Source organism: Anser anser, assembly GCF_964211835.1.
Source record: "Anser anser genome assembly, chromosome: W".
NCBI classification, from domain to species: Eukaryota; Metazoa; Chordata; class Aves; order Anseriformes; family Anatidae; genus Anser; species Anser anser.
Genome location: NC_139731.1, coordinates 12804130 through 12831868, shown reverse-complemented (window position 1 = coordinate 12831868; position 27739 = coordinate 12804130). Strand labels below are relative to the sequence as shown.

The 27739-nt window shown below is 46.6% G+C and overlaps 1 protein-coding gene across 22 annotated transcripts in view; it reads left to right on the top strand.

Annotated features, from left to right (window-relative positions):
* The window catches only part of LOC310888751 (vasculin-like), an 81042-nt gene that overhangs the window by 36842 nt on the left and 16461 nt on the right, over positions 1 to 27739 (top strand). For 14 of the 22 annotated variants that reach the window (XM_083815803.1, XM_083815801.1, XM_083815785.1 and 11 more), the window contains 4 exons: positions 7059 to 7118; positions 16816 to 17000; positions 18581 to 18721; positions 19207 to 19365. In XM_083815803.1, coding sequence (XP_083671929.1) covers positions 7059 to 7118; positions 16816 to 17000; positions 18581 to 18721; positions 19207 to 19365 — 545 coding nt within the window. Of the gene's footprint in view, positions 1 to 7058; positions 7119 to 13381; positions 13498 to 14758; positions 14882 to 16815; positions 17001 to 18580; positions 18722 to 19206; positions 19366 to 27739 lie in introns of those variants that run through there. The other 8 variants (XM_083815787.1, XM_083815792.1, XM_083815794.1 and 5 more) reach the window with 3 other exon arrangements.

Below are 27739 nucleotides of genomic sequence, written 5' to 3'. Positions count from 1 at the left end.
TTATTATATTCCTGTCTTAATAAACTGTCTTTATCTCAACTCACCGGCTTCACTTTCCCGTTTCTCTCCCCCATCCCAGAGAGGGAGGGGGGAGGGTGAGCGAACGGCTGTGTGGTGTTTAGCTGCCGGCCGGGTTAAACCACAACAGTCCTTTTGGCGCCCAACGTGGGGCTCGAAGGGTTGAGATATCGACAGATTTGACCAGAGTGTGTTAAACTAAAATTGGTATAAGTATTAGACCTGCTTAATAGTTGCTAGTCACGATGTGGATTGCCTTAATCTCCAGTCTGCTGTGCCTGTTTTCCAAATTGAGTTTTATAGCGCGTTACTTTCTGTATGTGCTCCCTGTTGCACTGTTTATCCTTTCCGGGCCCTGGTTTAAGATTGTTATGGTACTGTGCGGTGTAACAATGGCTTATGAAATGATGAGATTTCTGGTCACGACTCTATCCTGGTATTTGTACTCAGCACTGTCGTCGACTCTATACTTTGGAAACCATATCTCGGAAACTATTAGCAATTACACCTACTGCCTTTTTTCGTCAGGGAGCCAATCTGTGGAGGGGACAGGGGAAGATATTTTTCCCTACCTGTTCACTCTCCCTTTCTCCTTCACCATCACCCTCTTATCCCCCGAGCTAGTTACGGTGGTTCTCCGAGATGTTGAATATCCTTGGGATACTCAGACCAGCCTGCTCTTGTTGTTATGTCTCCTGAATGCGCTTCAGGTTTTGTTGAGGGTTAAACAACTACTTAGGAATCTCGTCCGGAGAGCTGTCTTGAGGCAGGATAGTTGCGAGTGGCAGGGAGTGTGGGAGGATATGGGCAGGTTTCTAGAGCAGTGGTCACCTCCAGTGTTTTGGACATTCACCCCTGAACAACTGCAAAATCCTAAAAAGCTGGCAGAATGCTTGAAAAAAAGGTGTCATGACTCTGGCAGTTCCAAAGTGACACAAATCACTGTAGCGTGCTGGGGTCTGGCTTGTGCCTATCGAGCTGCAATTGATGCTACTAGCAACCAAGTGACAGACCCTGCAGCCGCTCCAGCCCCTGCAGCCACTCCAGCTCCAGCTCCTGCAGCCGCTCCTGTGGCTGGGTCAGAGAAATGAGCTGTAGCAGTGCAAGTTGCCCCTGTAGACAAGGTGAAAAAATGGTGTAGAGATTCAGGTCGTTTAGAACGCAGACAGTCTTCTGCTAGGTCTAGGTATAGAGAAGACGAGGCTGGGCCATCAGAGGTGCAGGAGGATGAAGATGTCGAAAAATCAACAGTAACTACCCGGACTCTATACCAGCGTGAGCTACGACATGTGCGAAAAGATTTTGGTCGCTGTATAGGTGAGCAGCTTGTCACCTGGCTGCTCCGGTGCTGGGACACGGGAGCCAATTATGTGGAATTAGAGGGCAAGGAAGCCAGGCGGCTGGGATCCCTTGCTAGGGACGCATGCATTGACAAAGCAATTGGAGATGGAGCACGATCTCGCAGCCTCTGGAGGCGTCTCCTGTCAGCTGTGAAGGAAAGGTATCCCTTCAAGGAAGAACTTGTATGTCTACCAGGCAAGTGGACCACCATGGAGAAGGGAATTCAGTACCTGAGGGAATTAGCCATACGGGAAGTAATTTATAAGGACCTAGACGACGCACAAATATCCACAGATCCAGATGAAGTCCAGTGTACACGACCCATGTGGCGGAAGTTTGTATGGAGTGCACCATCATCATATGCCAGCTCATTGGCAGTAATGGCCTGGAAAGAGGATGAGGAACCCACAGTGGATGAAGTGGCTAAAATACTCCGGCAGTACGAAGAAAGTCTCTCCTCTTCCCTACAGGCCTGTGTCTCGGCTGTGGAGAAACTTTCTGCAGAGGTCCACCAACTTAAAGAGAGTTTATTTTCCTCCCCACCTCTACAAACCAGTGTCTCAGCTATTAGGGGTAAACGTTCATCTATGCAAGGAAGACAATATGGTGGGCACACACACCGCGCCACCCTGTGGTTTTACCTACGTGACCATGGACAGGACATGAGAAAATGGGATGGAAAATCTACTGCGACCCTAGAGGCACGGGTACGTGAATTGCAAAGGAAAACAATTGGGAAAAAGGAGTTCTCTGAAGTTTGCTGCTCCAACTTCCAGCAGGCAGTCCTTTAAACACAGAAATGAAGATTCTGACCAGGACTAGAGGGGCCCTGCCTCCAGCCAGGGGGAGGAAAGGGACAATCGAGTTTATTGGACTGTGTGGATTCGATGGCCTGGCACGTCAGACGCACAGAAGTATAAGGCTTTGGTAGACACCGGTGCACAATGTACTCTAATGCCATCAAGCTATAAAGGGCCAGAGCCCATCTGTATTTATGGTGTGACGGGGGGATCCCAGCAGTTAACTGTATTGGAGGCTGAAGTGAGTCTAACCGGTAATGAGTGGCAAAAGCACCGTATTGTGACTGGCCCGGATGCTCCGTGCATCCTTGGCATAGACTATCTTAGAAGAGGATATTTCAAGGACCCAAAAGGGTTCTGCTGGGCTTTTGGCATAGCTGCCTTGGAGACAGAGGACATTAAACAGTTGTCTACCTTGCCTGGTCTCTCAGAGGACCCTTCCGTTGTGGGGTTGCTGAGGGTTGAAGAATAGCAGGTGCCAGTCTCTACCACAAGGGTGCACCGGCGGCAATATCGCACCAACCGAGACTCCCTGATTCCCATCCATAAGCTAATTCGTCAACTGGAGAGCCAAGGAGTGATCAGCAAGACTCATTCACCTTTTAATAGTCCCATATGGCCAGTGCAAAAGTCTAATGGTGAGTGGAGACTAACAGTGGACTATCGTGGCCTGAACGAAGTCACGCCACCACTGAGTGCTGCAGTGCCGGACATGCTAGAACTCCAGTATGAACTGGAATCAAAGGCAGCCAAGTGGTATGCCACAATTGATATCGCTAATGCATTTTTCTCCATCCCTCTAGCAGCACAGTGCAGGCCACAGTTGGCTTTCACTTGGAGGGGAGTCCAATATACTTGGAATCGGCTGCCCCAGGGGTGGAAACACAGCCCTACCATTTGCCATGGACTGATCCAGTCTGCGCTGGAGCAGGGGGAAGCTCCTGAACACCTGCAGTACGTCGATGACATCATTGTGTGGGGTGTCACAGCAGAGGAAGTTTTCGAGAAAGGGAAGAAAATAGTCCAAATCCTTCTGAAGGCTGGTTTTGCCATAAAACAAAATAAAGTCAAAGGACCTGCACGAGAGATCCAGTTTTTAGGAATAAAATGGCAAGATGGACGTCGTCAAATCCCAATGGATGTGATCAATAAAATAGCAGCTATGTCTCCACCACTAGCAAAAAGGAAACACAGGCTTTCCTAGGTGTCGTGGGGTTTTGGAGAATGCACATTCCAAATTACAGTCTGATTGTAAACCCCATGTACCAAGTAACCCGTAAGAAGAATGCTTTTCAGTGGGGCCCGAACAACGACAAGCCTTTGAAGAAATTAAGCAGGAAATAGTTCATGAAGTAGCCCTTGGGCCAGTCCGAACAGGACCAGATGTAAATAATGTGCTCTACACCGCAGCCGGGGAGAATGGTCCCACCTGGAGCCTCTGGCAGAAAGAACCTGGGGAAACTCGAGGTCGACCCCTGGGGTTTTGGAGTCGGGGATACAGAGGATCTGAGGCCCGCTATACTCCACCTGAAAAGGAGATATTGGCAGCATATGAAGGAGTTCGATCTGCTTTGGAAGTGGTCGGTACTGAAGCGCAGCTCCTCCTGGCACCCCGACTGCTGGTACTAGGCTGGATGTTCAAAGGAAGGGTCCCCTCTACACATCATGCAACTGATGCTACATGGAGCAAGTGGGTTGCACTGATTACTCAGCGGGCTCAAATAGGAAACCCTGTCACCCAGGGATCTTGGAAGTGATTATGGACCGGCCAGAAGGCAAATATTTTGGGATATCACCAGAGGAGGAGGTGGTCCGTGCTGAAGAAGCCCCACTGTACAACAAGCTACCGGAAAATGAGGAGAAATATGCCCTGTTCACTGATGGATCCTGTTGTATTGTGGGAAAGCATTGGAGGTGGAAAGCTGCTGTATGGAGTCCTACACGACGAGTTGCAGAAGCTGCTGAGGGAGAAGGTGAATCGAGTCAGTTTGCAGAAGTGAAAGCCATTCAGCTGGCTTTAGATATTGCTGAACGAGAAAAATGGCCAGTTCTCTATCTCTATACTGATTCATGGATGGTAGCAAATGCCCTGTGGGGGTGGTTACAGCAATGGAAGCAGAACAACTGGCAGCGCAGGGGCAAGCCCATCTGGGCTGCTGCACTGTGGCAAGATATTGCTGCCCGGGTTTAGAACCTGGTTGTAAAGGTACGCCATGTAGATGCTCTCATGTGCCCAAGAATCGGGCTACTGAAGAACATCAGGACAACCAGCAGGTGGATCAGGCTGCTAAGATTGAAGTGGCTCAGGTGGACCTGGACTGGCAACATAAAGGTGAATTATGTATAGCCCGATGGGCCCATGACACCTCAGGCCATCAAGGTAGAGATGCAACATACAGATGGGCTCGTGATCGAGGGGTGGACCTGACCATGGACACTATAGCACAGGTTATTCATGATTGTGAAACATGTGCTGCAGTCAAGCAAGCCAAGCGGTCAAAGCCTCTTTGGTATGGAGGACGATGGCTGAAATATAAAGATGGAGAGGCCTGGCAGATTGATTACATCACACTCCCTCGAACCCGCAACAGCAAGCGCCACGTACTTACAATGGTGGAAGCAACCACCGGATGGCTGGAAACGTATCCTGTGCCCCATGCCACCGCCCGGAACACTATCCTGGGCCTTGAAAAGCAAGTCCTATGGCGACATGGCACCCCAGAGAGAATTGAGTCAGACAACGGGACTCATTTCCGAAACAACCTTATAGACACTTGGGCCAAAGAACATGGCATTGAGTGGGTGTATCACATCCCCTATCATGCACCAGCCTCTGGAAAAGTTGAACGATACAATGGACTGTTAAAGACTACACTGAAAGCAATGGGTGCTGGGACATTCGAAAATATGGATACGCATTTGGCAAAGGCCACCTGGTTACTCAATACTAGGGGATCTGCCAACCGAGCTGGACCTGCCCAATCAAACCTGTTACATACAGTAGAAGGGGATAAAGTTCCTGTAGTGCACGTAAGAAACATGCTGGGTAAAACAGTCTGGGCTACTCCTGCCTCAGGAAAAGGCAAACCCATTTGTGGGATTGCTTCTGCTCAGGGACCTGGATGCACTTGGTGGGTAATGCAAAAGAATGGGGAGGTCCGGTGTGTAACTCAAGGGGATTTAATACTGGGTGAGAATAGCCCATGAGTTGAATTGTAGTATGTTAATTATTATATAATACTGTATGTCATCACTACCATGATTGCTATATACCATAGATGAAAATGGTGATTAATTAGAATGTATTGGAAAGAGTGTAACCTGAGCATGACATAAATGGTATGGAATAAGGGGTGGATATCTCTCCTGGTTCCAGTTAGGACAGAGTTAATTTTCCTCCTAGTAGCTTGTAGGGTGCTATGGTTTGGATTAGGATGAGAAGAGTGCTGATAACATGCTGATGTTTTAATTGTTGCAGAGCAGTGCTTACACTAAGCCAAGGACTTTTCGGCTTCTCGCTCTGTCCTGCCAGCGAGCAGGCTAGGGGTGCAGCAGGAGCTGGGAGGGGACAGACCCAGGACAGCTGACCCAAACTGGCCAAAGGGGTATTCCATACCATCTGACGTCATGCTAAACAATATATAGGGGTGGCTGGCCGGGGTGGGGGGCCGGCTGCTCGGGGATAGGCTGGGCATCGGTCAGCGGGTGGTGAGCAATTGCATTGTGCATCACTTGTTTCTTACACATTATTATTATTAATACTATTATTATTATTATTGTTGTTGTTGTTGTTGTTCTTATTATTTTCCTGTCTTAATAAACTGTCTTTATCTCAACTCACCGGCTTCACTTTCCCGTTTCTCTCCCCCATCCCAGAGAGGGAGGGGGGAGGGTGAGCGAACGGCTGTGTGGTTTTTAGCTGCCAGCCGGGTTAAACCATAACACTGGCCCTGTTTCCCTGGTTGTCCCGCATATGTTGAATGATTGCATTCAAGATGACCTGCTCCATCACCTTTCCTGGCACCGAGATCAGGCTGACAGGCCTGTGGTTCCCTGGTTCCTCCTTATGACCTTTCGTATAGATAGGCGTCACATTACTAAGTCTCCAGTTGCAGATTCTCAGAATTGTAGGGGTTGGATGGGACCTCGAGAGATCATTGCAAAAAGCAGGTTCCCTAGAGCAGGTTGACCAGGTAGGCGTCCAGACGTGTCTTGAATATCTCCAGAGGAGACTCCACAACCTCCCTGGGCAGCCTGTTTCAGTGCTCCGTCACCCTCACTGTGAAGAAGTTCTTTCGCGTGTTGGTGCGGAACTTCCTGTGATCCATTTTGTGGCCATTGCCCCTTCTCCTGTCCCCACAAACCACTGAAAAGAGGTTGGCCAAATCCCTCTGTCTCCCACACTTAAGGTATTTATAAACATTAATATGATCCCCCTCTCAGTCTTCTGTTCTCAAGGCTGAGCAGACCCAGGTGTCTCAGCCTTTCCTCATAGGGGAGGTGCTCCAGGCCCCATATCATCTTTGTGGCCCTTTGCTGGACTCTTCCCAGGAGATCCCTGTCTTTTTTGTAGTGGGGAGCCCAGAACTGGACACAGTACTCCAGGTGAGGCCTGACCAGGGCAGAGTAGAGGGGGAGGATCACCTTCCTTGACCTGCTGGCCGTGCTTCTTTTAATGCACGCCAGGATCCCATTGGCCTTCTTGGCCACCAGGGCACACTGCTGGCTCATGGCCAACCTGTCGTCCACCAGGACCCCCAGGTCCTTCTCCGCAGAGCTCCTCTCCAGCAGGTCATCCCCCAGCCTGTCCTGATATATGCGGTTGTTCCTTCCCAGGTGCAGGACTCTACACTTGCTCTTGTTAAACCTCATTTGGTTTCTTCCTGCCCATCTCTCCAGCCTGTCCAGGTCTTGCTGAATGGCAGCACAGCCTTCTGGCGTGTCGTCCGCTCCTCCCAGGTTTGTATCATCAGTGTACTTGCTGAGGGTGGACACTGTTTCCTCATCAAGGTCGTCGATGAAGTTGTTGAACAAGACCGGACCCAGCACCGACCCCTGGGGAACACCGCTAGTCACAGGGACATCCAGGACCTCTCCAGATGACCATGACTGCTGATAGATGATGGAAAGCGGCCCAGCAGTCACATCTGCCAACCCCCTCAGCACCCTTGGGTGGATCCCATCTGGCCCCATGGACTTGTGACAGTCCACGTTGTGGTGGTTTTACCGTGCTAGGCAGCTGAACACCACAACCGCTCTCTCCCTCCCCCTCCTTAGATGAGGAGGGGAAGAAGTAAAGGAAAGAACAACTCACGGGTTGAGATAAGGATGATTTAATTAAAGGGAAGAAAAAAATAATTATTAAGGAAAGATTATTATTAATTAAACAATTTAACTAAACAATTAACAATTTAACTAAAGGGGAAAAAAAGGAAAGGGGAAGAGGGAGGGGGAAAGGGAAAACTAAACAAAACAAGTAAAGGCTATGTGGAAGTGCAGAGGAAAGAAATTACTCTCTACTTCCCACAAATGAGCGATGCTTGACCACGTCCTTGAAGCAGGGCCTCAACGCACGTAGCCGGTGTTCGGGAGGAGGACGGATGTTTTCACAACGAGAGCCCACCCCTCCCCTCTTCCTCCTTTTTCCACCTTTTATTGCTGAGTGTGACATCATATGGTATGGAATATCCCTTTGGTTGGTTTAGGTCAGCTGCCCTGGTGATGTTTCTTTTCTCACATCTTTGCCCACCCCTAGGGGGGTTAGAGAGAGTCCTGATGCTGTGCCAGCACTGCTCAGCAGGAAACACAGCACTGGTGTGATACCATTGCTGTTTTAGCTACGAGTGCAGAGCACAGCACTGTATGGGCTGCTGCAGGGAAAGTTAACATCCCAGCCCGACCCAGTACAACCTCCACCCCTTATTCCATAACATTTGTGTCACTCTCAGGTCCCCCATACTTTAGCATGTAAGTATTCTCATCACCGTTGTCCCTTGTCCTTTAACAGATCGATGGGTAAGTATGTCTTTTCATCCTATAGGTCTTTCTTGGAAAATGTTCATAAGAACTGTTGACAACTTGGTCTTCATCTGCCAAAATGGTCACTCACAGCAGGCGGAGTTGGATGTCTGGACGCCAGCACCAGCTTAGCTCAAGTCCTTGTTGCACTTGCCCGGTTCCTTGCGAAGTTGACCTGTTGTTGATCCTGCAGCATCTTCCTACAACATATAACTTAGATTACAAATTAGTTTTCTCTCAAGGTTAAATCTCCTTGAGGCATGCACTTGATATCCCCATTCTTTTGCATGACCCACCAGGTATACCCCGGTCCTTGGGCGAAGACAATCCCACGAGTGGGTTTGCCTTTTCCTGAGGCAGGAGCATCCCACACCGCCTTCCCCATCCACTTTCCTACATGCACTACGGGGACTTTAGCTCCTTTCACCGTGTGTAGGGGTTTTGCTTCAGCAGGACCAGCACGGCTGTCAGACCCCCTGTTGTTATCTAGCCAAGTGGCTTCTGGTAGATTTATGTCCCATTGTTTCCATGTCCCAGCACCCAATGCTCGTAACATAGTCTTTAACAGTCCGTTGTACTTCTCAACCTTCCCAGAGGCTTGTGGGTGATAAGGGATGTGATACACCCACTCAATACCATGCCTCTTGGCCCAGGAGGTGACAAGATTGTTTCGGAAATGACTGCCATTGTCAGACTCAATTCTCTCTGGTGTACCATGACGCCACAGCACTTGCCTTTCCAGGCCCAAGATAGTGTTTCGGGCCGTGGCATGGTTTACGGGGTATGTTTCCAGCCACCCAGTAGTTGCTTCTACTGTGGTGAGTATGTACCGTTTGCCTTGGTGGGTTTGTGGGAGTGGTCCGATATAGTCAATATGCCAGGCCTCACCATATTGAAACCCTAGCCACCTCCCCCTATTCCAGGGAGATTTTACCTCCATGGCGCTCTTGATTGCAGCACAGGTCTCACACTCATCGGTAACCTGTGTGATGGCCTCAGTGGTCAGGTCCACCCCTCGATCACGAGCCCATCTGTATGTGGCATCCCTCCCCAGATGTCCTGATGTTTCATGGGCCCATCGAGCTACAAACAGCTCACCCTTACGTCCCCAGTCCAGATCCACATGAGCCACATCAATTTTTGAAGCTCGATCCACTTCTTCGTTGTTCTGATGTTCTTCAGTAGCGCGGCTCTTGGGCATGTGGGCATCTACATGACGTACTTTTACATCCAGGTTTTCTACCCAAGCAGCAATATCTTGCCACAGGGTAGCAGCCCAGATAGGTTTACCTCTGCGCTGCCAGTTGCTCTGTTTCCATTGCTGCAGCCACCCCCACAGAGCATTTGCCACCATCCATGAGTCAGTGTAGAGATACAGTACTGGCCATTTTTCTCTTTTGGCAATTTCTAGGGCCAGTTGTATGGCTTTTACTTCTGCATACTGACTCGACTCGCCTTCCCCTTCCATGGCCTCCACGACTTGTCGTGTGGGACTCCACACGGCAGCTTTCCATTTCCGATGGCCCCCTACCACACGGCAGGATCCGTCAGTGAACAACACATACTGCTTTCTGTCTTCAGGCAACTCATTATATGCTGGTGCCTCTTCAGCACGGGTTACCTCTTCTGTCGGCACTCCGAAATCTCTGCCTTCCGGCCAGTCCATGATCTCTTCCAGGATTCCTGGGCGGTTGGGTTTCCCCATTTGAGCCCGCTGTGTAATTAACGCTATCCACTTCCTCCACGTAGCATCAGTTGCATGCTGTGTAGTGGGAATTTTCCCTTTGAACATCCAGTGTAACACAGGTAGCTGTGGTGCCAAGAGGAGCTGTGCTTCTGTACCCACAACTTCTGAAGCAGCTTGAACACCCTCATATGCCGTGAGTATCTCCTTTTCAGTTGGGGTGTAATTGGCTTCTGATCCTCGATAGCCCCGTCTCCAGAAACCCAGAGGTCGACCTCGAGTTTCTTCTGGGGTTTTCTGCCAGAGGCTCCAGGTGAGGCCATGCTCCCCAGCCGCAGTGTAAAATATGTTTTGCACAGCTGGTCCGGTACGGACAGGCCCAAGGGCTACTGCACGAGCTATTTCTTGTTTGATTTGTTCAAAGGCCTGTTGTTGCTCGGGGCCCCCACTTGAAATAGTTTCTCTTTCGAGTCACTCGATACAGAGGACTCACAAGCTGACTATAGCCTGGAACATGCATTCTCCAGAATCCCACAAGGCCTAGGAAAGCTTGCGTTTCTTCTTTGCTAGTTGGCGGAGACATTGCTGTTTTTTTATTGATCACATCCATCGGAATATGGCGACGTCCATCCTGCCATTTTACCCCCAAGAACTGGATTTCCTGTGCGGGTCCCTTGACCTTACTCTGTTTAATGGCAAAACCAGCTTTCAGGAGAATTTGGATTACTTTCTTCCCTTTCTCATAAACTTCTTCAGCTGTGTTGCCCCACACGAGGATGTCATCAATGTACTGCAGGTGTTCAGGAGCTCCCCCTTGTTCCAGTGCAGACTGGATCAGTCCATGGCAAATGGTAGGGCTGTGTTTCCACCCCTGGGGCAGCCGATTCCAAGTATATTGGACACCCCTCCAAGTGAACGCAAACTGTGGCCTGCATGCTGCTGCCAGAGGGATGGAGAAAAATGCATTAGCAATATCGATTGTGGCATACCACTTGGCTGCCTTTGACTCTAGTTCGTACTGGAATTCTAGCATGTCTGGCACTGCAGGGCTCAGTGGTGGTGTGACTTCGTTCAGGCCGCGATAGTCCACCGTTAGCCTCCACTCGCCATTAGACTTTTGCACTGGCCATATAGGACTATTAAAGGGTGAGTGAGTCTTGCTGATCACTCCTTGGCTCTCCAGCCGATGAACCAGCTCATGGATGGGAATCAGGGAGTCTCGGTTTGTGCGATATTGCCTTCGGTGCACCCTTGTGGTAGCGATTGGTACCTGCTGTTCTTCAACCTTCAGCAATCCTACAACGGAAGGGTCTTCTGAAAGGCCAGGCAGGGTAGACAGCTGCCTAATCTTCTCTGTGCTCAAAGCAGCTATGCCAAAAGCCCACCGGTACCCTTTTGGATCCTTGAAGTACCCTCTCTTGAGGTAGTCTATGCCAAGGATGCATGGAGCCTCGGGGCCAGTCACAATGGGATGCTTTTGCCACTCATTCCCAGTTAGACTCACTTCAGCTTCCAATACAGTTAATTGTTGGGATCCCCCTGTCACTCCAGAGATACAGATGGGTTCTGTCCCTTGGTGGCCTGATGGCATTAAGGTACATTGTGCGCCAGTGTCCACTAAAGCTTTGTATTCTTGTGGTTCCAATATGCCAGGCCATCGGATCCGCACAGTCCAATAAATTCGGTTATCCCTCTCCTCCACCTGGCCAGAGGCAGGGTGCCTGTAGTCCTGGTTGGAGTATCTGCCAATTAATTCTTGCAAATGAGAAGCAGAGGTCCCTTCATCAGGGTCAAGAATAACATCAGTTCTTCTACTGCCTCTGGGGAACTGCCAAACAGAAACTGGAGCAGCATTTTTTTTAGGAGCCCCTCTTCTTTCTGCTGTATTTCCTTTCAGTTCACGTACCCGAGCAGCTAGGGTTGAAGTAGGTTCATCATCTCATTTCCTCATATTTTCCCCGTGGTCACGCAGATAAAACCACAAGGTGCCACGTGGTGTGCGTCCTGGATACTCGAGCAGGAAAATACTGATTCTTAGTGGCTGAAATATCACTCCGTCTGGATGAGGAGGGATATGCTCGTTCTACGAGGTGGTCAGGTCTTTCGGACAGTTTCTCCACAGCTGAGACACAGGCCTGTAGCGGAGCAGAGAGGTTGTCTTCATATTTTTGAAGCTGGCAGGATACAGTATACACTGTTGGTCCCATCCCCTCATCCCACTGAATTCCTGCCAGCGTACTGGCATGTGATGATGGTGCACTCCGCACCAATTTACGCCACATGGATGTTGTGCACTGGACTTCATCGGGATCTTGAGGTGTCTGGGCCTTGTCCAAATCACTATAAACCTTCTCCAGCACAACTAATTCCCGCAAATGCTGGAGACCTTTATCTATAGTGGCCCACTTGCCTACTTGATATACAATATCTTCCTTATGGGGATACCTTTCTTTCACAGCTGCCAGGAGTCGCCTCCAGAGGCTGAGAACCTGTGTCCCTCTCCCAATTCCTTTGTCATTGATCCTTTCTCTAGAGAGGGATCCCAGCTGTTTGGCTTCATTGCCTTCTAGCTGTTGGCTATTGGCCCCAGTGTCCCAGCACTGAAGCAGCCAGGTGAGGATGTGTTCACCTGGGTATCGACCATAATCCTTTCGTATTTCTCGCGACTCACTCAGGGATAGGGATCAAGTGGTTTCTGATTCCTTTATGATTTCCATTCTTCTTCCTGCTGTTTTTGTGATGGCTCTGCTTTAGAGGTGCCTGCCTTCTCCCTCCTTCTTAGGAGAGGCTTCTTCCCTTACTAAACGAGCTGACTTCCGTTTCCATTGTTTTGACTTGACTATGGGGGCGACTGATACCATAGTTGGTTGATCCTCCGGGTCAGCCACAGCATGTGTTATCTGGTCATCTGATTCAGAGACTTCCTCCCTCTCTTCAAGGTGCTGGATGATGTTAAACAGTGTTTGATAGGAGTAAGCCAGGACCCAGCAGGGTGCTGCAAGCTGTCGTTCTCCACCATTATCAGGGTCAGGGCATATGACTCTCAAACATTCTATCAGGTTTTTAGGATTTTGCACTTGTTCAGGGGTGAAGTTCAAAACTATTGGAGGAGACACCCGTGAGAGGTACCTGCCGATATCCTCCCACACACCTTGCCACCTGCCACAAGACTGTTTTGGGATAGATTCCCGGGTAAGCTTTCTAAACAGTCGACTAATCTTAGAGAGAAGAGGAAACCCATTATTCAGAATTAGAAATAGTAATATATGGGTTACACATGGATATTCAAAATACTCAGAAACTGTTGTAATTAGCCCACTGTGAAAGAAGGAGGAGGTACCATTCCTGATATTATTCATAAACTGACTTCCAGATGAGGAAAGAAAGGCAGTGTAATTCTGAACGTTCTCTAAAAGATAGTTTCCATGAGACCCAAATGATAACAGCGCAGAGCCTGAATGCCAGATTAACCTCAAGGCCAGTGCTTGGCAGCACAGCGAATTAAAAAAAAACGAACACAGATTGTAGCACATTCTCGGATCGGATATAGAGGAGAAAGGAGAACATGACACGGATTGCATGACACATGATCAAACACGCCAATATTAACAGGACACTGAACATGGTGACTAGCAAGTAAGTGTGTTAGTTGTAAGCATTTTAATCAATTCTACTGTTATCTCAACCCTTCGAGCCTCATGTTAGGCGCCAAAAAGGACTGTGGTGGTTTTACTGTGCTAGGCAGCTGAACACCACAACCGCTCTCTCCCTCCCCCTCCTTAGATGAGGAGGGGAAGAAGTAAAGGAAAGAACAACTCATGGGTTGAGATAAGGATGATTTAATTAAAGGAAAAACAAATAATTATTAAGGAAAGATTATTATTAATTAAACAATTTAACTAAATTAACAATTTAACTAAAGGGGAAAAAAGGAAAGGGGAAGAGGGAGGGGGAAAGGGAAAACTAAACAAAACAAGTAAAGGCTATGTGGAAGTGCAGAGGAAAGAAATTACTCTCTACTTCCCACAAATGAGCGATGCTTGACCACGTCCTTGAAGCAGGGCCTCAACGCACGTAGCCGGTGTTCGGGAGGAGGACGGATGTTTTCACAACGAGAGCCCACCCCTCCCCTCTTCCTCCTTTTTCCACCTTTTATTGCTGAGTGTGACATCATATGGTATGGAATATCCCTTTGGTTGGTTTAGGTCAGCTGCCCTGGTGATGTTTCTTTTCTCACATCTTTGCCCACCCCTAGGGGGGTTAGAGAGAGTCCTGATGCTGTGCCAGCACTGCTCAGCAGGAAACACAGCACTGGTGTGATACCATTGCTGTTTTAGCTACGAGTGCAGAGCACAGCACTGTATGGGCTGCTGCAGGGAAAGTTAACATCCCAGCCCGACCCAGTACACACGTGGAGCAGCAGGTCTCTATTTCCACCTGAACTGTGGGGGGTTTCTTCTGCTCCTGTCCCAGACTTCCAGGTCGGGAGGCTGAGTACTCGGAGGATAACTGGTCTGGCTAGTAAAGACAGATGTAAAGAAGGCATTAAGAACCTCAGCCTTTACGTTATCCTCAGTAGTCATGTTCCCCCTGTGTCCAGTAAAAGATGGAGATTCTCCTTGGTCCTCCTCTTGCCTTTAATATATTTGTAAAAACATTTTATGTTTTCCTTAACCAGGTGCCAGGTTGAGCTCATGCTGGGCTTTAGCTTTTCAGATCTTCTCTCTGCATATGCTGGCAACTTCCTTGTACTCTCCCCGAGCTGCCTGTCTCTTCTTTCACTGGACATAACCTCTCTTTTTCTCCCAGATACTCAGCAGAAGTTCCCTCTTCAGCCTTGCCGGTCTTCCCCACCGGCTCATCTTACAGCACACGGGAACAGCCTGCTCCTGCACCTTTAAGACTTCCTTCTTGAGGAGCGTCCAGTCTTCCTGGACCCCTCTGCCCTTCAGGACTGACTCCCAAGGGACCCTCCCTACCAGTGTCCTGAACAGTTCAGTCTGCCCTCTGGAAGTCCAAGGTAGCAGTTTTACTGCCTTGACCCCCCTCCTGACTTCACCAAGAATAGAGAACTCTACCATTTTGTGATCACTCTGCCTAAGAGAACTCCCGACCACCACATTTCCTACCAGTCCTTCTCTGTTCATGACCAGCAGGTCTAGCAGGGGACCCCCCAGTAGGCTCACTAACCAGCTGAGTCAGGAAGCTGTCTTCCATGCACTCCAGAAACCTCCTTGATGGTTTCCTCTGGGCTGTGTTGTATTTCCAGCATATGTCCAGGAAGTTAAAGTCCCCTGTGAGAGCGAGTGCTGGTGATTTCATGACTTCCACCAGCTGCTTGTAGAGCGCCTCAGAATTTACTCAGAATGAGGGCCAATTTAAATAACATGAAAGCTACTATTTAAACTGTTACTAGTACTGAGATCTGAATCTTGTTGCTCATTTTAAGCGGTACTTTAATTTGCTGACTCTTATTCTCATACTTCCCCAGCACATCTTGTGCTGTTAGGTATTTATTTAGAAGGGGGTGGCCTACGTCTAGTTTTACAAAATCGCTAAGAACTTTTGCAGTAGTCTAAAAAATTGGAATACTTTCCATTCTTGTGTATTTAGTAGCTTTAATGTGAAAGTCAAGAAATATTTAACTTTCAATAAAAGTGTAACAATAGCTAATTTTATTTCTATAGCAACTTGAGTGTTTTATCACGTTTGAAGCACTCTGGCTGCTGCATGATGTGGCTCAGGTTGATCTGATTCTTGATTCCAGGCTTTTTAGGTATTGCTTCACAAGCAAAGGAAAGAACAGTTCTGTTAGTTAAATAGGTTCTGTAAACTACAGTACAGTGGCTTGTTACAGCTTACAGTGTGATATCTTTATTATAGCTTGGCTCTTGCAAATCTCATTTTGTAGTTGAAAAACTGAAATTAAGGCTCTTTATTCCCTATCAAAGGAAATGCAATGTTCAAGAATGTTGCCATTCCCTTTAAATGCTTGTTTTTAAAAAAAGGATACTTTTAGATTACATTTTATCTTGTGTACCTGGGATGAGAGCATGCTTGTATTATGAAAATTCATTTCATAACTTTGTACTTATTTGTCATTTAACTTTATCACAAGTGTAACATTTACCTGCTAAACAAAACTAAAGCAATTTATGCTTTTAAGATAGTTTTCTTTTTTAAATGTAGGATATGGTGACTCTGACCATGAATTAGAAACACTTGCAGGGAGAGAAGATAATCTTGGAAAAGGTTGTTGATGCAAGATTGGAGTGCATGTGCAAAAACAGTTTTTCCCACTTTTTGGAAATTTTAAACTATTTTTAATAGCTGCTCTTGAAAACTGTCAAATGTCAGTTATTTAGTGAGTATGACAGCTGGCTGTATGTTTCTAATTAGTGCTGTCTTGAACCTGGAAAAGGTGTAGGGTTCAGATGTTCTGTTATAGACATCTTAGGCATGGAGATAGAAAATGGTCATTGCCATGATCTGGAATAGTATGCATCACTTCTGATAAGAAGTGATGTTTATAAAGGACTTTATGGAACATTGACTCTAAAGTGAGCTGTTAATTATTACGAGTAATAATTCTTTAGTAACCTTTAAAGGAAATATGAAAGCCGTAATATCTTTTGAAGATAACCATTAACAACTAATAGCATTTGGTGTTTAGGTTTGCAAACAAGAGCTGTATAGCTAGTTCTTTGACTAAAGAATATCTTTCTGAAAGTAAAATTCCTGCAGTGCCAAGTGAAATATTTTACAAACAATGGTTGTAGAAAGTGGACCAGAACCTTTTTTTATCCAGTTTTGAACAGTGTGTTATTTGTGAAACCTAACTCTGGACTAAGTTTTTGCTTTATGCCTGTTTGTTCTGGACCATATGGCTGTCCAGTAACCTATGAAGTAGAAACTTAAGACTATATACATATGCACACGTTTTTCTTTTTCCAGAGTATCCTTTGAATCCTAAATCTAGATCTCCAAGAATGCTGGTCATTAAAAAGGGCAGTACAAAAGAACTGCAAATATCTGGATTCCCTCTGGTAGGAAGTCTTCATTCACAGCCAGTAAAAAATGGAACTGGCACAAGTGTTTATAAAGGAGTAGTCCCTAAACCTGCCACTCCACCCGCAAAGGTGAGTTTTGGATACCGGTGGCATGAATAACAAGCCGGGGTGGGAGTGGGGGGAGCTCTAATTCTGAATGTGCTCATTTCACCCCTGAGAATTCTGTTCCTAGAGTATGCTTTCAAGTCTTGCATACCTCAAGTGCCACACGCCCCAAAGTTGACTGGAAACACTTTCTCATTTTTCTTTTTAAATTATACTATAACTGAAACTTCCTTTATTTCTTATTTACCTTTTTTTTGAGAAGTGCAAGAAGCATCCAAGTGAGAGTGAAAAGGATGTTTTTAATTTACGGAATAGTAATGCTTTTTCTGTATATGTTTTTAACAGAAAAAGAGATACCAAGTTGAGAGCTATAGTTGGCATAACAACACCTTCAGAATTTATTCCAATTATTGATATAGACGATGTTGCAACCTCTTAGTGCCATTTTGGTCCTTCTCCATATGCAACTTTCCATGTTCATCTTTTGATTTTTGTTTCAGGAATTTTTCATGTGCTCCTAAGAGCACCTGATAGAGCTGTTTATAACTCTAGAACTTAAAGTATTGAAAACATTATCATAGAATCCTAGAATACACTGAGTTGGAAGGGACCCACAAGGATCATAGAGTCCAACTCCTGGCTCCATACAGTACCACCCCAGAATGAAACCGTATGTCTGAGAGCATTGTCCAAATGCTTCTTGAACTTGGCAGGCTTGGTTCCCCTCTAGACCCTTCACCATCTTTGTAGCCCTCCTTTGGACATTCACTTATAGTTTTATGTCTGTCTTATATTGTGGTGCCCGAAACTGCACATAGTACTCGAGGTGAGGCTGCACCAGTGCAGAGTAGAGCGGGACAGTTACTTCTCTGGACTGGCTAGCAATGTTGTGCTTGAACTCCAGGGTACAGTTGGCCCTTCTGGCTGCCAGGGCACACTGTTGACTCATTCACTTGCCATTGACCAAACCCCCCACTTTTCTTTCTGTGGGGCTGCTCTCCAGCTTTTTATCCCCTAGTCTGTTCACATATCCAGGGCTGCCCTATCCCAGGTGCGGAATCTGACACTTGCTCTTTTTAAAATTCTATTGGTTGGTGATTGCCCAGCCATCTAATTTGTCAAGATCTCTCTGCAAGGCCTCTCTACCCTTGAGGGAGTCAACAGCTCCTCCCAATTTAGTGTTGTCTGCAAACTTGTATAGTATGCATTGGAGTCCTATGTCCATGTTATTTATGAAAACATTAAAGAGAACTGGCCCCAAAATGGAACTCTGGGGGAACCCCACCAGTGACTGGCTGCCAGCCTGATCTAATCCCATTTACTATATAACCCTTTTATAATTATTTTCAGCTGTTAAAGACTCATATTTTAGTTCTTAATACATGACATATGATGATCTTAATCGTTCTTAAATTTAGCTCTTTATATAAAAAGTGTAAGCTATTTATGAAAGGATTAATTGCTCATAAACAGTTGGTCCTACAGAAAACAGGTGTTTGGACTAAATTATGGTTGTTGTTATGATTTGCTTTTCCTTAATCAGTTTTCTAAAGATGCCTGAAAATAATTCTATTGTAGTTGATGATTCTTTAATTTTTGTTTAGACTACGCCGTGGAAAAGCCAAGCAAAAGAAAATAAAACTGGGATTCCATTTCCTCATGAATCTGCATATGGTATTGGCAATTTCAGTCCTTTCAAATCAAACACCAAGGCATTTCCTGTACCACAGAATTCAGTGAAAGAGGTAAAATAATGCTTGTAGTTCTAATCAAATATATCAATTTTTTGATTTGTTTGGTTAGATAAGTAGATCAATAAAACTTATGGAGAATTGTATTTAATGTTTGTTTTCTAGAAGTTAATGTGAGAGAGGGTAATGTGAAAGGTACCTCACTGCCTTTAAGTACTACTGCATAATTTGCTTTGTAGGCTTGATTTAGAGTAAAAAATGGTGCACTAGTATGTATAACTTGGTAGGTTTAAAATTTAAAAACTGCTAATATACTTCAGAAGGTCAACTGGTTTTTTAGCAGTGCTCCATAAACCTGCATCTCTATTTACATGCAAGAACCATATATACTGGAATATGGATATCTTTCCTCTGCTTTTGACTGCGGATATACATGCAACCCAAAACTACAGGTTCCTGAAAGGCCTTTTGTCTTTCATTTAGAAGAATTTCAACAAATGTGCTTCTAAGTCTTTTTTTTCCCTCACCCCCTACATTAGTGTCATCAGTCAAATTCTTCATCCCCTGTTGACAAAGTTGGTCAGCCTCATTTAACAAAGTTGACAAGAATGCGGACTGATAAGAAGAGTGAATTTTTGAAAGCATTGAAACAGAGAGTGGAAGAACACGAAGATGAAAATCATGCTGGGCAAGAGAAGGTAATGGTCTTCATATGTGTTGTAGATCCAGCAGTTGAATCTATGTTGGTTGAGCCTTTGTAAGAGCATATTTAAGAAGGGGAAAAAAACTGCTGTGCAACAGCTGCTGGGAGAGAGAGGAGTGAGGTTTCAGGCTGAATGTAACCTATGTTTTATTTGGCTATAACCAGACTGTTAAGACATGGTCTTGCATCTCTAAATGTAGGAAAGGAATTACCTTTTGAACTGTAAAAAGTTGCTCCAAGTACTACTTTCTCCAGTGCTTCTCAGTAGTTTCTTTTTCTTTCTGCAGAATGTGTTCATATACGTTAATAACTCAGGCAAATCTTGTATTCAGCAACAGTAAAAAGAATGAAGAAGCTTAGTACGCTAAACTAATCTTTCTGGAGGGCAGTGTTTTGCAACTTGTCTGTTATCCTTTATTGTGGTTTAACCTGGCCGGCAGCTAAGCACCACACAGCTGTTCGCTCACCCTCCCCCCTCCCTCTCTGGGATGGGGGAAGAGAATCAGGAAAATGAAGCCTGTGGGTTGAGATAGAGACAGTTTATTAGGGCAGAAAAGAAAAGAATAACGATAATAGTACTACTACTACTAATGTCTACAAAGCAAGTGATGCACAATGCAATTGCTCACCACCCGCTGACCGATGCCCAGCCTATCCCCGAGCAGCCGGCCCCCCACCCCGGCCAGCCACCCCTATATATTGTTTAGCATGACGTCAGATGGTATGGAATACCCCTTTGGCCAGTTTGGGTCAGCTGTCCTGGGTCTGTCCCCTCCCAGCTCCTGCTGCACCCCTAGCCTGCTCGCTGGCAGGACAGAGCGAGAAGCTGAAAAGTCCTTGGCTTGGTGTAAGCACTGCTCTGCAACAATTAAAACATCAGCATGTTATCAACACTCTTATCCTAATCCAAAACACAGCACCCTACCAGCTACTAGGAGGAAAATTAACTCTGTCCTAGCTGAAACCAGGACAATATCCACCCCTTATTCCATACCATTTATGTCATGCTCAGGTTACACCCTTTCCAATACATTCCAATTAATCACCAATTTCTTCTATGTTGTATAGAATGTCCACTGGGTTTGCATAGTCCATGACTGACTTTGGGCTCCATCTGTCTCAGCAGTCTTTCAGGGCAGAAGAGATGGTGTGTGATGTTGGATCACTGCATGTTGAAGCTTGTTCTTGTTCCATCACATCTCTGTGCTTGTCCATTTCAATCAAAATTCATTATTATCTGTGTGGCTGTTACTGTGATACCATTAATTGGACATTGACATATAGCAATCATGGTAGTGATGACATACAGTATTATATAATAATTAACATAATACAATTCAACTCATGGGCTATTCTCACCCAGTATTAAATCCCCTTGAGGTACACACCAGACCTCCCCATTCTTTTGCATTACCCACCAAGTGCATCCAGGTCCCTGAGCAAAAGCAATTCCACGAATGGGTTTGCCTTTTCCTGAGGCAGGAGTAGCCCAGACTGTTTTACCCAGCATGTTTCTTACGTGCACTACAGGAACTTTATCCCCTTCTACTGTATGTAACAGATTTGATTGGGCAGGTCCAGCTCGGTTGGCAGATCCCCTGGTATTGACTAACCAGGTGGCCTTTGCCAAATGTGTATCCCAATTTTCGAATGTCCCAGCACCCATTGCTTTCAGTGTAGTCTTTAACAGTCCATTGTATCGCTTGATTTTCCTGGAGGCTGGTGCATGATAGGGGATGTGATACACCCACTCAATACCATGTTCTTTGGCCCAAGTGTCTATAAGGTTGTTTCAGAAACGAGTCCCATTGTCTGACTCAATTCTTTCTGGGGTGCCATGTCACCATAGGACTTGCTTTTCAAGGCCCAGGATAGTGTTCCGGGCGGTGGCATGGGGCACAGGATATGTTTCCAGCCCTCCGGTGGTTGCTTCCACCATTGTAAGTACGTGGCGCTGGTTGTTGCGGGTTTGAGGGAGTGTGATGTAATCAGTCTGCCAGGCCTCTCCATATTTATATTTCAGCCATCGTCCTCTATACCAAAGAGGTTTTGACCGCTTGGCTTGCTTGACTGCAGCACATGTTTCACAATCATGAATAACCTGTGCTATAGTGTCCATGGTCAGGTCCACCCCTCGATCACGAGCCCATCTGTATGTTGCATCTCTACCTTGATGGCCTGAGGTGTCATGGGCCCATCGGGCTATAAATAATTCACCTTTATGTTGCCAGTCCAGGTCCACCTGAGCCACTTCAATCTTAGCAGCCTGATCCACCTGCTGGTTGTCCTGATGTTCTTCAGTAGCCCGATTCTTGGGCACATGAGAGCATCTACATGGCGTACCTTTACAACCAGGTTCTAAACCCGGGCAGCAATATCTTGCCACAGTGCAGCAGCCCAGATGGGCTTGCCCCTGCGCTGCCAGTTGTTCTGCTTCCATTGCTGTAACCACCCCCACAGGGCATTTGGCTTTCACTTCTGAACTTTTCTTTTGCACTTCTTTTTTTTTCTTCTTTTGCACTCTTCTTCTGCACTTTTCTTTCACTTCAATGGCTTTCACTTCTGCAAACTGACTCGATTCACCTTCTCCCTCAGCAGCTTCTGCAACTCGTCGTGTAGGACTCCATACAGCAGCTTTCCATCTCCGATGCTTTCCCGCAGTACGACAGGACCCATCAGTGAACAGGGCATATTTCTTCTCATTTTCTGGTAGCTTGTTGTACAGCGAGGCTTCTTCAGCACGGGCCACCTCCTCCTCTGGTGATATCCCAAAATATTTGCCTTCTGGCCAGTCCATAATCATTTCCAAGATCCCTGGGTGACTGGGGTTTCCTATTCGAGACCGCTGAGTAATCAGAGCTGAGTAATAAGAGTAAACTACTTACTCCGTGTAGTATCGGCTGAATGATGTGTGGAGGGGAGCCTTCCTTAGAACATCCAGCCTAGTACCGGCAGTCAGGGTGCCAGGAGGAGCTGTGCTTCAGTACCGACCACTTCCGAAGCAGATCAAACTCCTTCATATGCTGCCAATACCTATTTTTTCGGTGGGAGTGTAGCGGGCCTCAGATCCTCTGTATCCCCAACTCCAAAACCCTAGGGGTCGACCTCGCGTTTCCCCAGGCTCTTTCTGCCAGAGGCTCCAGGTGGGGCCATTCTCCCCGGCTGTGGTGTAGAGCACATTCTTTACATCTGGTCCTGCTCAGACTGGCCCAAGGGCTACTGCATGAACTATCTCACATTTAATTTGTTCAAGGCTTGTCATTGCTCAGGGCCCCATTCAAAAGCATTCTTCTTACGGGTTACTTGGTAGAGCGGGTTTACAATCAGACTGTAATTTGGAATATGCATTCTCCAAAACCCCACGACACCTAGGAAAGTTTGTGTTTCTTTTTTGCTAGTTGGTGGAGACATAGCTGTTATTTTGTTGATCACATCCATCTCGCCATGTTATTCCTAAAAACTGGATCTCTCGTGCAGGCCCTTTGACTTTATTTTGTCTTATGGCAAAACCAGCCTTCAGAAGGATTTGGACTATTTTCTTCCCTTTCTCGAAAACTTCTTCTGCAGTGTCACCCCACACAATGATGTCATCGATGTACTGCAGGTGTTCAGGAGCTTCCCCCTGCTCCAGCGCAGACTGGATCAGTCCATGGCAAATGGTAGGGCTGTGTTTCCACCCCTGGGGCAGCCGATTCCAAGTATATTGGACTCCCCTCCAAGTGAAAGCCAACTGTGGCCTGCACTGTGCTGCTAGAGGGATGGAGAAAAATGCATTAGCGATATCAATTGTGGCATACCACTTGGCTGCCTTTGATTCCAGTTCATACTGGAGTTCTAGCATGTCCGGCACTGCAGCACTCAGCGGTGGCGTGACTTCGTTCAGGCCACGATAGTCCACTGTTAGTCTCCACTCACCATTAGACTTCCGCACTGGCCATATGGGACTATTAAAAGGTGAATGAGTCTTGCTGATCACTCCTTGGCTCTCCAGTTGATTAATTAGCTTATGGATGGGAATCAGGGAGTCTCGGTTGGTGCGATATTGCCGTCGGTGCACAGCTATGGTAGCGACTGGCACTTGCTGTTCTTCGACCCTCAGCAACCCCACAACAGAAGGGCAAGGTAGACAACTGTTTAATGTCCTCTGTCTCCAAGGCAGCTATGCCAAAAGCCCAGCAGAACCCTTTTGGGTCCTTGAAATATCCTCTTCTAAGTCTATGCCAAGGATGCACGGAGCATCCGGGCCAGTCACAATACGGTGCTTTTGCCACTCATTTCCGGTTAGACTCACTTCAGCCTCCAATACAGTTAACTGCTGGGATCCCCCCGTCACCCCATAAATACAGATGGGCTCTGGCCCTTTTATAGCCTGATGGCATTACAGTACATTGTGCACCGGTATCTACTAAAGCCTTATACTTCTGTGGGTCTGATGTGCCAGGCCATCGAATCCACACAGTCCAATAAACTCGGTTGTCCCTTTCCTCCCCCTGGCTGGAGGCAGGGCCCCTCTAGTCCTGGTCAGAATCTTCATTTCTGTGTCTGGAGGACTGCCTGCTGGAAGTTGGAGCAGCAAGTTTGTCATAGAACCCCTTTTTCCTGATTGTTTTTCCCTGCAACTCATATACCCATGCCTCCAGGGTCAAGGTAGATTTTCCATGCCATTTTCTCATGTCCTCTCCATGGTCACGTAGGTAAAACCACAGGGTGGCACAGGGTGTGTACCCACTATATCATCTTCCTTGCACAGAAGGATTCTTACGCCCGATAGCTGAGACACTGGTTTGTACAGGTGAGGAGGAAGATAAATTCTCTTTTAGTTAGTGGACCTCTTCAGAAAGTTTCTCGAGAATATTCTCTTTTAGTTGGTGGACCTTTTCATAAAGTTTCTCCACAGTGAACACGCAGGCCTGTAGGGAAGAGGAGAGACTTTCTTCGTACTGCCGGAGTTGTTTAGCCAATTCATCCACCATGGGTTCCTCATGGTCTTTCCAGGCCATTACTGCCAATGAGCTGGCATATGATGATGGTGCACTCCGTACAAACTTCCGCCACATGGGTCGTGTACACTTGACTTCATCTGGATCTGTGGATATTTGTTTGTTCTCTAGGTACTTATAAATCACCTCCTGTACGGCTAATTCCCTCAGATACTGGATTCCCTTCTCCATGGTGGTCCACTTGCCTGGTAGACATACAGGTTCTTCCTTGAAGGGATACCTTTCCTTCACAGCTGACAGGAGACGCCTCCAGAGGCTGAAGATGTGTGCTCCATCTCCAATTGCTTTGTCAATGCATGCGTCCCTAGCAAGGGATTCCAGCCACCTGGCTTCCCTGCCCTTTAATTCCAGATAATTGGCTCCGGTGTTCCAGCACCGGAACAGCCAGGTGACAAGGTGCTCACCTATACAATGACCAAAATCTTTTTGCATGTCTCGTAGCTCATGCTGGTATAGGGTTAGGGTTGGTTTCTGTTGTTTTTTCGACATCTTCATCTTCATCCTCCTGTTCCGCTGATGGCCCGGCCTCGTCTTCTCCATACCTAGTCTTAGCAGGAGTTTCTCTGCCTTCTAAAGGATCTGAGTCTCTAAACCATTTTTTCATCTTGGTTACAGGGGCAACTTGCACTGCTACAGTTTTGTTTCCCTGACCCAGCCACAGGGCCTGCCACAGGGTTGCAACGAAGGCAGGGCCCGCCACAGGGGTTGGAATAAACTCTGGGCCTGTCACAGGGATTGGAACGACCACTGGGCCCGTCACAGGAGCTAGAATGACCGCTGGGCCCATCACAGGGGTTAGAACAACCGCTGGGCCTGTCACAGGAGCTAGAATGACTGCTGGGCCCATAACAGGGGCTGGAGCGGCCACAGGGGCTGGAGCAGCCACAGAGGCTGGAGCGGCTGGAGTGGCTGCAGAGGTTGGAGTGGCCATTGGGCCTTTCACAGGACTTGGAGTGGCCGCAGGGTCTGTCACTAGGGTTACAGTGGCATCGATTGCAGCTCAATAGGCATAGGCCAGACCCCAGCATGTTGCAGTGATTTGTGTCTCTTTGGAATTGCCAGAGTGATGATACCCCTTTTTCAAGCATTCTGCCAGTTTTTTAGGATTTTGCAGTTTTTCAGGGGTGAATTTCCAAAGCACTCGAAGTGCCCACTGCGCTAGATGCCTGTCCATATCCTCCCACACTCCCTGCCACTCATAACTATCCTGCCTCAGGACAGATCCCTGGATGGCATTCCTAAGTAGTTGTTAAACCTTAGACAAAATCTGAAGCGCATTAAGGAGACATAATAACAACATGCTGGTCTGAACATCCCAAGGATATTCAAAATCTTGAAGAGCTATCATAACTAGCCCCGAGGAGAAGAGGGGGGGTGAAGGAGAAAGGGAGAGTGAACAAGTAGGAAAAACATCACCCCCTGTCCTCTCCACAGGTTGGCTCCCTGAAGAAAAAAGGTAATAGGTGTAATTGTTAATAGTTTCCGAGATATGGTTTCCAAAGTATAGAGTTGACGACAGTGCTGAGTACAAATACCAGGTTAGTTTCATGACCAAATGATATGATTTTTTCAAATCATAAGCCAGTGTTACACCGTACAGTAAAATAATGATCTTAAACCAGGCCCCGGAAAAGATAAACCGCACGAAAGGGAATACATACAGTAAGTAACGTGCTATATATCTCAATTTGGAAAACAGGCACAGCAGACCTGAGATCAAAGCAATCAAAATTGTGACTAGCAACTATTAAGCAGATCTAATACTTATACCAATTTTGGCTTAACACACTCTGGTCAGATCTGTCGTTATCTCAACCGTTCGTGCCCCAGATTGGGTGCCAAAACAGCTGTTATGATTTAACCCAGCCGGCAGCTAAACACCACACAGCTGTTCGCTCCCCCTCCCTCTCTGGGATGGGGGAGAGAATCAGGAAAATAAAGCCTGTGGGTTGAGATAAAGACAGTTTATTAGGACAGAAAATAAAATAATAATAATAATAACGATAATAGTATTACTACTAATAGTGTGTACAAAACAAGTGATGCACAATGCAATTGCTCACCACCTGCTGACCGATGCCCAGCCTATCCCCGAGCAGCCGGCCCCCCACCCCGGCCAGCCACCCCTATATATTGTTTAGCATGACGTCAGATGGTATGGAATACCCCTTTGGCCAGTTTGGGTCAGCTGTCCTGGGTCTGTCCCCTCCCAGCTCCTGCTGCACCCCCAGCCTGCTCGCTGGCAGGACAGAGCGAGAAGCCGAAAAGTCCTTGGCTTAGTGTAAGCACTGCTCTGCAACAATTAAAACATCAGCATGTTATCAGCGCTCTTCTCATCCTAAATCCCAAACACAGCACCCTATCAGCTACTAGGAGGAAAATTAACTCTATCCTAGCTGAAACTAGGGCATCCTTCAAAGCAATTAATGGAAAAACTTTGTTCTTTTTCTCAAATTGTTTCCCTTCTAATTGGAGGGCTTAGATACCCAGAAGTTCTCTATTCTTAGTTTTGTCATAGAAGCAATATTTTGATTTATGCGTATATAAAGAAACTGCTTTTACTTTGAAATTGAGAGCTTGAAGGTCTGTACTGTATTTATCTAGATTCTAGAATCTAGAATTCTTCTATGATGATACTGTATATAATATTATGTCAGATTTCTTTCATTCTGGATCAGTTCATGCAGTGCCTGGCTGACACGTTGAGAATATTTGTCTGTGCTACCTGCCACCAAAGAGCTATAAGCATAGTAAGCATAGTTACCTTATGTAGTATGTGTGAAGGTAAATAATGTGTTATTCAGGATGAGGTGATTACACATCTATGAGTGGTTTAATATATATATATATTTTTTATTTTTTTTTAAGTGATCTTGAAGGGTTACTCAGAGATGAAAATAACAACAACAAAAAACAACAGTGCCACTGTGCTTTGCTTGTAAGACTAACTTTTCTGACCCTGTTTCTATTTCAGGAAAAATAAAATTTGCTGTAATGGCACTGCACAACTTAACTGTATGCATGCGTTGGGTTTACGTGGCAAGGACTTGGTATTGGGGAGCTGCAGGGGTGGCCTCTGTGGGAAGAGTCCAGAAGCTGCCCCATATTAGAGAAGAGCCAGTTCCAGCCAGCTCCAAAAGGGACCCGCTGCTGGCCAGAGCCAAACTAATAAATGATGTTGGTTGTGCCTCTGTAAGAACATATTTAAGAAAGGGGAAAAAAAAATCCTGCTGTGCAATGGCAGCTGGGAGAGCAAAGAGTGAGAAACAGCCCTGCAGACACCAAGGTCAGTGAAGAAGGAGAGGGAGGAGGTGCTCCAGGCACTGGAGCAGAAGTTCCCCTGCGGCCTGTGGAGAGGACCATGGTGAA